Source organism: Leptodactylus fuscus, chromosome 1 (genome assembly GCF_031893055.1).
Source record: "Leptodactylus fuscus isolate aLepFus1 chromosome 1, aLepFus1.hap2, whole genome shotgun sequence".
NCBI classification, from domain to species: Eukaryota; Metazoa; Chordata; class Amphibia; order Anura; family Leptodactylidae; genus Leptodactylus; species Leptodactylus fuscus.
This window is the reverse complement of record NC_134265.1, coordinates 53,295,030-53,308,107: the sequence shown is the minus strand read 5'-3', so window position 1 is coordinate 53,308,107 and position 13,078 is coordinate 53,295,030. Positions and strand designations below refer to the sequence as shown.

The window sequence follows — 13,078 nt, the reverse complement described above, 5'->3', positions numbered from 1 at the left end:
TTTCATGTTCTCGGGCACATGTGATATTATATACCGCTAGAGAGTCGACAGTGTGCTAAATTCAGTGCACTATTGGCTTTCCCGTTATGTGCCCCTGGTGAAGAGCTATTGGTGCCGTTACCGATAGCTCTTCAGTGTCAGAAGGGCATTTCTGACAGTCTGTTAGGAACGCCCCTCCTGACAGTAGAGTCCATAGCACTGTACTGTCAGAGGGGGCGCTCCTTTCCGCCCAGCCACTCGACGTCATGGCTTGGGGGTAAGGAGCGCCCCCTCTGACAATACAGCACTATGGACTACAGGTAGTCCTCGACTTACGACGTTGATCCGTTCTTACACGGCGTCGTAAACCGGATTTCGACGTAAGTCGGAAACATACGTAACTGTACCATACGACGCCGCATAGGAATGGATCAACGTGATTTAGTGAGCAGCGGCACAGAAACGAGGAAGACTGTACCATATACAGTACAGTACAGTCTTCCTCGGTTCCGAGCCGCTGCACACTAAATCTCGTACTGTACTGGGAGAGCTGGCAGCTTGCGTTTATGCGGAAGCTGACTTTTTCTCATAGGAATGCATTGGCCAGTGTTGATTGGCCAGTGTACAGCATTCGGCCAATCAACGCTGGTTCTGCCGGAGGCTCGTCTGTGAGGAGGCGGAGTTTAAGATCGGACCACAGCAGTCTCCATTGTGGTCCGATGTTAGACTCTGCCTCCTTGCCAGCGTTGATTGGACAAATGCTGTACACTGGCCAATCAACGCTGACCAATGCATTCCTATGAGAAAAAGTCAGCTCCCGAATTAATGCAAGCTGCCAGCACTCCCGACTAGCAAGGACCTACTCGCTCACCTCTAGTTGTAACCCGAGACCGTCGTAACCCGAGGACTACCTGTATACTGTCATGAGGGGCATTCCTCACAGACTGTCAGAAACGCCCTTCTGATACTGAAGAGTTATCGGTACAGGAACCGATAGCTCTCATCAGGGGCACATAACGGAAAAGCCAATTGTATGCTGAATTCAGCGCACTGTCGACTCTCTAGTGGTGTATAATATCACATGTGCCCAAGGACATGAAAGGTCCTGTTTAACTGGCTAAAATGAATGTATATGTATGGGCTGAAGCAGTTCAGTTATGCTACAAAAAATTGTTTTCACACATGACAAAAATTTCCACAGCAATTTCCAAGGAAATCCACTACAATCATGCATTTTCTGATAGATTTGCAGCTGCATATCACCTACATTAAAAAAAAAAAAAAAAACAACCAAAAAACTATATTCACTTGCCCTGGCCCTGGCATACTGCCCATGCTCGGCTGGCCCCCCACTAGCCTGGCCTTCAGTCATGACTTACTGACATTGGAAGATCAGTCTAGTGTTACCAGGAGAGGATAGTGCATTTGTTTTTGTTTTTTTACATTATTTTATTTTACTTATTTGTTATGTGTCCCTGAGGATTTTGCTGCAGATGCATTTAAAATCATAGAAAAAAACTGCAACAAATCTGAGACCATTCCACATTAGAAACTGATATTATGGGGATTTAAAAATCTAGATCAGTTTCTACGGGGAAAATTTCCACAATGGATGAGATTTATCAAGCAAAATGTGCCAGAATTGGGGGTGTAATTTACAACAAAAAGCTGTCTAACATGCTGTGCTACACATTTATCAAATATTTTATTGATTTTCTTAGATGCTTTTATGATGTGTATGAAAAAGGGGGGAGTGACCAATTGGGATGGGGGTCTAACCTCTTGGGAAAGGTACATGGTCTAAGTTGCAACACCATGCACCAAAACTTTAGGTGTAATTTTACTATTGTAATTTTAGACTAGACTGTTCTGGAATACCAACTGGGTGTAGGTTATATGAGTATTGGTAAGTTTTCAGTGAACATTTGACTGTTTGAAGGCTTGGAGAATGTTAGATGGAAAGAGGGAGATAGTCCCAGAGAAGAAGGGAAGCACAAGAGAAGTCTTGTATTGAAGACTACACAGAAATGACTGGAAAAGGTTGGCGTTAGCAAAGTGGAGGTTACTTGAGAAGAAATGTAGGATGGATCAAAATTAGGGTGAGGACTAGGACCAGTACCAGCCATCCCCAATATGGTATTTTTATGGGGCCATCTTGCCTTTTTATATACATATATACACATGTACCGTTCTTGATACAATATGTATTTAATTGCAGATCCACAGGTTTCGGCTTTCTGAATGCACTGTGTAAGGCCGCAGCAGTGCTTGGAAACTTAATATTCGGTTCACTTGTTGGAATCACCAAAGCCATACCTATTCTTCTGGCCTCAGCTGTGCTTGTCTGTGGAGGTCTGGTGGGACTTCGACTGCCAGACACAAGAAACCAGGTGTTGATGTAAATGGAAACAAAAGCCATTGCGGATACAATTTTTTCTGTATTCCCTGAAAAAAAAAACGGAATAAAATACTCAAAATTTCATCGAGAAGCCCGAACACATCCTGTTAACAAAAATGTACTGTAAATGTCCTTGCTGTGCTGTGTGTGTGTAGAACTAGAGCTGTCCACACTCTTCTCATTTGTTAGCTTTTTTACATAGGATTTACTTCGTACGATGCCTTTTTTGCTACTTATTTGTTTTTGTATGGCCAGTTCACTATTGGCCCATTAAAATGCACTCGGAAATCAGGCACTTATACTGAGCAAGTTATAAGATCGCAGGGATAATGCCAAAGATCAGGCCAAGAACATGGCTCTACCAATTGTGTCTATCCTAAATAAAAGTATGTCTATGACTTTATGTCTTTCCGGCCACTAAGAATAACTATAATAGAGCAAAAAATATCACATATTGTTATATAAAGTCAATGCCCATATAAAAGAGTTATATGAAAGTGTGCCTATTCTAATGTAAAGATAAGCAGCAGGGTTCCGTAGATGGTCACTTTCTATAGGCACAGCAAATGCTGCATAAATACTAAACATGGATGTGCAACTTGTGAAAATACATGTGAAAAAACACTCAAAAACTAGTGAATCTATTAACCACTAATTAAGTGGGGTAAATGGGCCCTTAGGCTCACCAAACATAGCTCTAGGTATCGTCCCTCAGGCTGCAGAAATTAACTGGTGTTGCCATAAGAAAGGCAGAGGTTGAAATTGCACGTGGACTCAAGTGCCAATGGAGGCTCAGATAGGTAATACAGTGGAGACCTAGATCAGTAATGCAGAGGAGGCCCAAATAGGTAACGCAGAGGAGGCCCAGATAGGAAATGCAGAGGAGGCCCAAGTAGGCAATTCAGGGAAGGCCCAGATAGGTAATGCAAAGAAAGCCCAGATAGGAAATGCAGAGGAGGCCCAAATAGGTAACGCAGAGGAGGCCCAAATAGGTAACGCAGAGGAGGCCCAGATAGGTAACGCAGAGGAGGCCCAGATAGGTAACGCAGAGGAGGCCCAGATAGGTAACGCAGAGGAGGCCCAGATAGGTAACGCAGAGGAGGCCCAGATAGGTAACGCAGAGGAGGCCCAGATAGGTAACGCAGAGGAGGCCCAGATAGGTAACGCAGAGGAGGCCCAGATAGGTAACGCAGAGGAGGCCCAGATAGGTAACGCAGAGGAGGCCCAGATAGGTAACGCAGAGGGAGGTCCAGATAGGTAACGCAGAGGAGGCCCAGATAGGTAATGCAGAGGAGGTCCAGATAGGTAATGCAGAGGAGGCCCAGATAGGTAATGCAGAGGAGGCCCAGATAGGTAATGCAGAGGGAGGCCGAGATAGGTAATGCAGAGTAGGCCCAGATAGGAAATGTAGAGGAGGCCCAAATAGGTAATCCCAGGGAAGCCCAGACTGGTAATACAGAGAAGGACAAAATAGTAAATATAGAGGGGGTCCAGAAAGGTAATTTAGAGGAAGCCAAGATATGTACAGCAGTGGGAGCCTAGATAGGTAATGAAGAGGGAGGCCCAGATTAGTAATGCAGAGAAAGCCAAGATATGTACAGCAATGGAAGCCTAGATAGGTAATGAAGAGGGAGGCTCAGATAGGTAAAGCAGAGGAGGCCAAGATGCATACTGCAGTGGAGGCCTAGATAGGTAATGAAGAGGGAGGCCCAGATAGGTAAAGCAGAGGAGGCCCAGATAGGTAATGCAGAGGAGGACAAGATACATACTGCAGTGGAGGCCTAGATAGGTAACACAGAGTAGGCCCAGCTAGATAATGTAAAAAAGATGTGTTGACAATTTATCTTAATCACACAATGATGTTGGTTCAGAGTCTTCAGACTCTGCACTGAGGACCAGGAATTTCAACCTACATCTCTGCCAAAATTTAAGCCATGTAATATGGACAATGGCATACACAGACTCCCAAGGTTAGCAGGGTTATTTTGCTAAATTTGACCCAATGTTCGGACATGTTTCGTGAGGACTAGTTGAGTAAATCTATGCAGTATAAACTACGATCAACACAGATTAGATAAAGAACTGGCTATCCATGAAGTCACCAGCATGTAACATTCTATTTTGTGCAATGTTATTAGAATTTTTTTGTATATTCCTATTGCTGTATTATTTTTTGACTACAAATATGCCAATAATTTACATATTTTATGTTTAACAAAACCTATATGCAATGTCTTCAAATTCTAAGCAAAAGTTTTATCATATAGTGTTATTTCTATTACATTTAGATTAAATAATGAAATACAAGAACCAGTTTACATGGTAGGGGGGATGGGTAAAAAATATCTTTCTATAGGTAATATATTTCTGAGACAGCTCTAAACCCCCTGCTTACCTTCACTTAAGCTTTGACTTTAGAGCCTTTTACCAACTTCAAGTCTTTGTATTTCCAATAGGTGCCATGCCTCTGATTTTAGCACAGTTGGATATTTATCCCTAGTCCCCACCATTCCTAGGCAATTGGTCCTGTTATTTTCAGAAGCTGATATGCTAATTAGGCTATCTACTGTCAAGTGGGAAGTCCTGGACTGGAGAAGACAACCTAGGACCGCCCACTTGACACTATAGAGTGCTATATTGAGTGCTGAAAACAACAGCAGTACCAATTGCTTTACCAGCAGTACCAACAGTTTATCTCATAAAAATTGGTTTGAACTCCATTGACCAATGAGAACTGTGTCATCTATTTAAGTTGTGAGCTCCCCCTAGTGGCAGCTACAGGCAGACAGATTTTTATCATTTAATACTATGACTATGTCAAGGAAGTAGGAGATTTAGAGCTGTATATATAAAAAAAGATGAATCTGTAACTCCGATGAAGCTATATTACAAAATGTATTAGTCCTTGATAAAGAGATCTTCTAAGAAGCCTGGGAAGTGCAATATATGAAATGGGATATACCGGTATATGGAATATATGAAATACATTTCGTACTTTATATCTAAAGTTCATATAACGATGAGTCAGAATAAAGTAATCCTTAATCCTCTACAAGTCAATGGACCAACAGTGTCAATGCAACATCCCGCATTAGGTCCCTGTCTGGATGGAAATAGCCTTGGCTGCCAACATTTGGGTGTCCCAGACTATCAGACATTTCCGACATGTAATTAGGAAGGAAGATGTGAAACCCTTTAAATATTTAAAGGGGTTTTCCAAATTTATAAATTAGAAAAAAAAATAAGCCCACGTGTTCTGTTCTCACTATATGCCATATGACACACGATGTGCTGTCTTTGTGTATTTATGTGCACGTGGTCTTGAGACATAGTTACTTGACTAAATTATTCCTAGTCTACAACAACTGCATAGGTGCTGCTATACAACCACATGTGCTTGACCTCAGAAAGACAGAACATTGTGCTGCAGCCAGTTTACACATAGGGGCTGGCCCATTTAGATAGGTAATTTTTTATCCATCCCTGTGTTACTGAATATACTTATTTTGCAAATCCAGAAAACTCCTTTAAGCCCAGAAAACATGGAAAATAAGGTAAAAGAGATGTCGCCATCTTGTGCATTGGCTGTCATGTAGATAGTTGAAGGTGCACAAACAACTTGGTGATCTGCAAATCTTACATATTGATGTAGCAGAATTAACCCATACTTCTTCAATTGATTAAAGTTCTGCAGCAAGTTATCTTATCACAGAAGACAACAACAATCATTTTGTTATTTATCTTAATGATTTTTCATTGGTTTTTGTCTTCTGTGATTTTACACTGCAACAACCAATTGCAGAAGTTTAGGTAAAGGCTAGGTTCACACCTGCGCCCAGTCTCCACCTGGGGTTTCTGCTCCCGATTCTGCTTTAAAGGGGCTCTATCAGCAAAATCATGCTAATAGAGCCCCACATATGCATGCATAGCCTTTAAAAAGGCTATTCAGGCACCGTAAATCTTATATTAACCCCCGGTCCCGTTTTTAAATAAAAGGATAAAAACATATATGCAAAACTTACCTGAACGTGCACTCTGGGCGGGGATAAAGAATGCGACGTCAGCTTCGGGCACGCCTGCCTCTTCTGTCTTCTTGGAGTAACGCCCTCTTGCTCTGTGTCTTCTTTGGCTTCTTCTCGGGAAATCCCGCGCCTGCGTAGTAGCGCTTCCCTCCGACTCGCTACTGCGCAGGCTCACTTGCCATTTCACTTAATGGCAGTTTGCGATCGAGTACGTCTACGGGACTGAGCTGCGCAGTAGCGATTCGGAGGGAAGCGCTACTACGCAGGCGCAAGATTTCCCGAGAAGAAGCTGGAAGAAGACACGGAGCAAGAGGGCGTTACTCCAAGAAGACAGAAGAGGCAGGCGTGCCCGAAGCTGACGTCGCATTCTTTATCCCCGCCCAGAGTGCACATTCAGGTAAGTTTTGCATATATGTTTTTATCCTTTTATTTAAAAACGGGACCGGGGGTTAATATAAGATTTACGGTGTCTGAATAGCCTTTTTAAAGGCTATTCACGCATATGTGGGGCTCTATTAGCATGATTTTGCTGATAGAGCCCCTTTAAGGCCGGGGCCCCATGGGCAGGAAACGCTGTGATTTGTTCGCGGTAAAAATCGTGGTATTTTACAGTATTTCCAAAGTGGATGGGATTCATGCGAATCCTATGCCTACTTTGCAGAAAAAAAATTGCAGCACAGACACGCAGCGATTTGTGGGGGCCCAAACGGACCCCCCGAATGGGAACCTGAGCGCAGGTGTGACCCTAGTGTAACATTGTTATGTCTGTACTTCTACAATATTGTAAAAAATAAATCCAGTAGCACCTAAAATAAAAATGTATATGAGCGTCAAGTCTGATCAGGATATTAGAAAAATACAAGTTTTGAGTTAATTTTTGGCTTCAAACACGTATTTTTCTCACATTTTAGAAGCATCTTTTTAGCATCCTTATCAAATTTTAATTAAACGTAATTTTTATATAAGGTGATGCAGAATTTTTTTTTTTTTTTTACATATTTTAGAAGTATTAACAACCAGAGGTTCACTTCAAATTTCCCAATTTTGCAGCTGCTTTTGCTACAATATTTGTGCCCCGCATGTCGATCTCTGTGTCCTGTACCTTGTTCAGGTTAACGTGACATTGTTCATTTCTGTTCCTTTGTACGGTCACGATGAAGCAAAAATATTTTTGTAATTTCACACCAATGTTACTCTGAGCCATATAACTACTAAACTAGTAGAAGCCGTTTACTCATCTCACAGAGGTTTTGTAGGTTTGCCTTTCCTCTAAGAGTCATTTCCGCAAGGTTCATCCTGATATTTACTACTCCAGCTCTGCATCCAAGTAAGCAAGCTTCACTAAGTGTCATGATCCTAATGTATGTTCTAGCATGATGTGTGGATTCAAAAACTTTCGACTTTTCTCATCTGCCGGAGTGGGCTGATAGACATGACGGGGGGCACTATATGTACCAAGATGGAGGCTTACTCAAAATATTTACGTAAATGTACTGGACTAAACCGTTCTGCAAAACGTTCTGTTCCGAGAAGTGAGGATCCATTAAGAAGTTGGAATATGTCCTAATGGCCTAATGTTTAGGTCAGTAAGGACCACTTACCTACTTGTGGTCAGCAAGACCTGCTTGCTTGTTGTATAACTGTTCCGATCGTGAGCCCATTGTCCTGTATGCTACTGCTTTATGTGTCCGATTGCCAAACGATCCCAACCTTTTTACAGATGTTTCATGATCCGATGCTGTGTGTACAATTGTGAAAGGGCATGCTCTATGTCACATGACCGTATGTACATTAAACTATCCCGTGTGTATAAGTTTACCTGACAAATCCATCCTACTTGTAATTAAACACAAAGATATTTAATGAAGAGCAAACTGAGAAAAGAGTATTTTTCCTTCTGCTATATACAAATAAAGACTGATTCTATAATGACCATTGTGACGCCTACTGTCATTAAAGCGGGGGTGTGGCTATAAGGGGAGCAGGGGTTGTACTCGCACCTAGGTACAGAAGCCTAAGGGCACCCAAAGAGTAAGTTCACATGGGGTTTTTTGGTCAGGATTTTGAGGCATATTTGCCATAAAATGAAATCAATGGGGGACGGTCAGTTCCTTTTTCCGGGAGTTCTTTTTTCGCCTTGCGATTCGGCCTCGTGATTCCCTCCTCCCGACTAGGCCCATTCATTGGGCCTTATCCGGAGCAGAGGGCGCGACTGGATGCCGGTGCAGTGCACCAGCATTCAGTCTCAGCTACCCGTATTTTAGTCCGGAACCTAAGGCAGCCTCCTCCTCAGGTTCCGGACCAAAAAACCCTGTGTGAACTTACCCAGAAGGTTCCCCTGCTCTGTTTGAGGAGACCAATACTGTAAATGTGGTGGCTCCACATAAAAGTATTGGTATTAAAACTTGATCAAAAGATACAAGAACATTGTGAAATCTGGTATTTCATAGGTTTTCCCAAAGGCAAGAAAGTAGATTGGAAGCGTCTCGGAAGACATATGCTCCAAGCATTGTAAATCAGTTTGTGTGTTTGTGTCTGGGGGGTGGAACAAACAGCCTACTCTGTATTTAGATACCTACTATGTACTTAGGCAGTAAGCTGAATCTTGCTATGGGTGATGGAAATACTAGCTTCGACTCTGCATAAGGATTCTCTTTGGTAAACAGTTTAAGGCTGAGGCCAAACACACAGATATTTTAATATACCCTGTATTTTAGGGAACCTACCAGTTTAGAAGCCCCCTCGCCCACTTACTCTTATCAGTTTTGCTTCCAGTGCTGTAGAAGACTTTTTGGGGACAATCCCCTAAACAGAACATTAGCTAGAGACTGCAGCCGCAGGAGGAGTGAGGACAAGTGTAGACAGTAAGAGGGAGTTTATATAGACATTACTGTCCAGAAGTTTAACACAATGGGGAGAATTTATTGAAACTAGCAATCCTGCCAGGCGCACAACTCGCTACAATTACTAAGAGGCTCCAGTAATTCTAGCGCATGTAGATGCATTTGGTTGTAGAATTTCGCCAGCTCTGGGGATGGTATAGATTTGTGGTATAACTCATGCCAGTTTTCAGGTGTGAGTTATAGTAAATAAGTTTGACTGGGCTGTCATTGTTCGGCCCACCCAGATATATGCCCCGCTCCACACACTGTCTAAAAATGTGTTGTCTAGGACGACCGTGATGGCGAACCTATGGCACGGGTGCCGGAGGTGGCACTCAGAGCCCTCACTGTGGGCACCCATCTGTGGAACAGATTATACTGTGTGGAGGCCACTGTGGAGCAAATTGTACTGTGTTAGGGCCACTTTGCAGCAGATTATACTGTGTGGGGACTGCTGTGGAGCATATTGTACTGTGTAGGGTCCATTGTGGAGCAGATTGGACTGTGTGGAGGCCCCTTCACTAAATATATCACGCGGTATCTATTTAATAGCAGATGTGATATTATTGTTTGTATTATTGAAAGCTCTGTAAAGCCCCATTCACACGACCATATTTTGCGGATCTATAATTATCCACGATTGTGGATCTGCACAGTATTAAGATTAAATTGCCATGTTGGCATTTTGTGGTAAATTAGTGGGTTTTGGATTGCAGCTTGGGCACTCGGTCTCTAAAAGGTTCGCCATCACTGGTCTGGGATTTGTGTTGTCTTGGATTTGATGCCTTTGCCCTTAGCCACATCCTTTTTGTATTAACCACATCTCTTATAAAGGCCACTCCACTTTTTGCTACAGCCTGCCAGGGTGACATCTCTACACTCCTGAGACCCCTAGAAGTTTGATTGGAGAAGTGATTGGTTATACAGGGTGGTACTCCATACTAAGTCTACGGTACTGATGGAAACAGCCAAATTCAGATTCTATTGTCATACCCATAAACATTAAATTTGGCCACTCACATACTTAGTCTAAATAAACTCATCAAAAGTAAATGAAGGCAACTTTTCATATTGTATGTCGCACTTATACGCCAAATGTAAAGCCAAACATAACATTTCATCTGTAGTACATCAATGAAATACTAGCTGACCACAGAAAAGATCCTTTCTTACTTTATCACACAGAAATGTTCTTCCCCATAACAGGGGGCAGATTAATGTTAGTTTTCCCTCTAATGTCTGATAAGTAGTCCAAAACTGCAACCACATGTAATTTTACCATGAACTGGTTAAAAACCTAAAAAGAACGTGCCTCAATTTTGTAAATTTTGACCGCAGTGAAAAATTGTGATGTCAATGGTCAGTTTAACGGTGGAGAACGTCAATCTGGCTGAGTTTCTGAAACCGCAGCTGTTCCGAGCATGGATTGCAGCTTGATGGATTTAGATGGACCTCATAAGGAGCATAAAGGAGAACGGAAATTCACTGGACCAAAGGAGGAAAACTGTAAGTAACACCTTATATCATGATGCTTGAGCAGGACATCTCCACCTGGAAGGATAGGACACACATCACAATGCTCCTCTCCAGGGTTTCTGCATATAAAGGTGTTCACGCTGATATCCACAAGTTGACAACATCAGGCAAAATCTAAGATCTACAGACATAATTGTAAATGTAATTACATGTAAATGTATGCAATAATCTACTGTAATTACATGTAAATGTATGCAATAAATAGTAACTGCAAGAATAATTACCCCCAACCCACCACCACTGGACCTCCCACTGCCGTTACTTGTCCCTAGACAAGTCATTGTGATGTCTGCAATAAAAAGAAAAAATAACTGAATATAAAATTGAACCAGATCGGTGGAAACATTATATATACTGTGTGGGGGCCACAGGACAGCAAACTGTAACATATATCTGGGAGAAGAGGGGCACATCAATTTTGCTGGTATGGGTTCCAAAATTGTTGAGGGCAGAATAGAATAAAAGGGAGAACGTAGCGCTAAAACTTACAATACGAGGAAGATTACAATTGAATAAAAGATGGAATAAAAACAAAGACATTTAATTTTCAGATGTGACTATGGTGGAGGGGAGTCCCTGGAAATATTTTCTTCCAAAAGTGAGTCCAACCTTTAGAAAGTTTGGGAACCACTGCCCTATAGTGGGTGTCAATGTAGAGGAATAAATAGGGCCTCTTGAACTATGCCCCATCTACATTCATACTCCTGCAAGCTTCAGAACTATAATCTCCTATCAAACGTTGTGATATATTGTATTAAAGAAAATAGCCTATTTCTTCACTTATTTCTTTTCTTTTTTTACTGTCCAGGTGTGTACAATTACAAATCTATTGACTGGGGCGGGGAAGCACATCCGCACTATAGAGAGGCAGTTCTTTTTCACAATAAGCTGAGTTATCAGGAATTAGAGATATGCCGTTCCGAACCGCACGCTCACAGCAAGCTCTCATAGAAATGAATGGAAGCGGCCGGCACGCGGGGGGTTAAGCGGCCGGCCGCCGGCAAAGTCTGCGTGTCAGGTGCTTCCATTCATTTCTATGGGAGCGTGCTGTTCAAATCGGCTGACCCGAACAGTGTTCGCTCATCTCTATCAGGAATTACTATCTCACCTTCCTCTCCGCCACTTCACCCCTCTCTGTAGGCTTCATTGTAAGCTGATCTGGTTGTGTACGGAGTACAGACCATACTCACTCAGACAAGAAGTAAAGACAGGAGTAATACATAGACACAGACACTTTTCTCTAGTGAACTATATTACAAGGTTTGTTCCCTTCACCTGCACTAGTGATTTATAAAAAGTAAATACAATTTTATTTAAAATGTAAGAAATAACATAAAAGAGTGAACAGAGAAGATTGAGCTTAGGGATAATGTATGTGGAAGAGATAAGGGAATGAGACAAACCTGCCTAAAAAGGTGTTTTGAGGACACATTTGAAACTGTGAAGGTTGGTAGTAATGTGATTGTCTAGGGAGCGCATTCCAGAGAACTGGTGCAGCTCAAGAAAAGTCTTCAAGGCATGAGTGGGAGTTTTATATTATGGAGGATCATTGGGAGAATGGGGAGGATGGTAGCATGGTAGACACAGATGAGGAAAGTGCACACTGTGGAGAGTTATGTGGATGGGAGTAAGAAGTTGTCTTATAGTATATGGGCACAGGGAAGAAACATTACTGTGGTAGTCAGACAGAAGGAAGAGCCTGGCGACTGCGTTCAGGATGGATTAGAGAGGAGAGAGTTAGCAAAGGACCCTCAGCATTGAGTTACAGGATGAATCATGGAGATAATAATGGTTTCTATTATTATAGATATTTATCATAGTAACAAAATTATTTATTTGCTGCAATAATTACTACAACATATTCTGCTTTGTAGAGATTATCATTGCTCAGATCAGTGCCTGTCCCAGTGGGCTCACAATCTAATTTCTCACACTGTGAATTCAGTTCAGTTAAACCAGTTAAGTGTGAGAGGAACCAGAGAAATCCCGCACAAATATGGGGAGACTCAAACCCAGAAGACCAATGTCACAAGCCAACAAAGCAAACCAGTGAGCCACCGTGCATCTGTCTACATTGCAAACAAAAGAACCCATCATGATCACAGGGCTGAATAATCCCCAATCCAGGAAATTATCAGGACAGGAACATTGTAAGCCTAGAGAAAAAGTGCTTAGTAGTATTAGGACTGGATAACAGAGATGAGTGCGCACTTACCACTAAATATAGGCATGATCCTTTCTCCAGGTTATTGACTGTTTTT

At 42.2% G+C, this 13,078-nt stretch overlaps 1 protein-coding gene across 1 annotated transcript in view; it reads left to right on the top strand.

The window, feature by feature from the left end:
• The window catches only part of SV2C (synaptic vesicle glycoprotein 2C), a 143,563-nt gene extending 140,753 nt beyond the window's left edge, over positions 1-2,810 (top strand). The window contains exon 13 of the mRNA XM_075270604.1: positions 2,198-2,810. Within this exon, the coding sequence (XP_075126705.1) occupies positions 2,198-2,381 (184 nt within the window). The 3' untranslated portion in view covers positions 2,382-2,810. The remainder of the gene's footprint in view (positions 1-2,197) is intronic.
• The last annotated feature ends 10,268 nt before the right edge of the window (positions 2,811-13,078 follow it).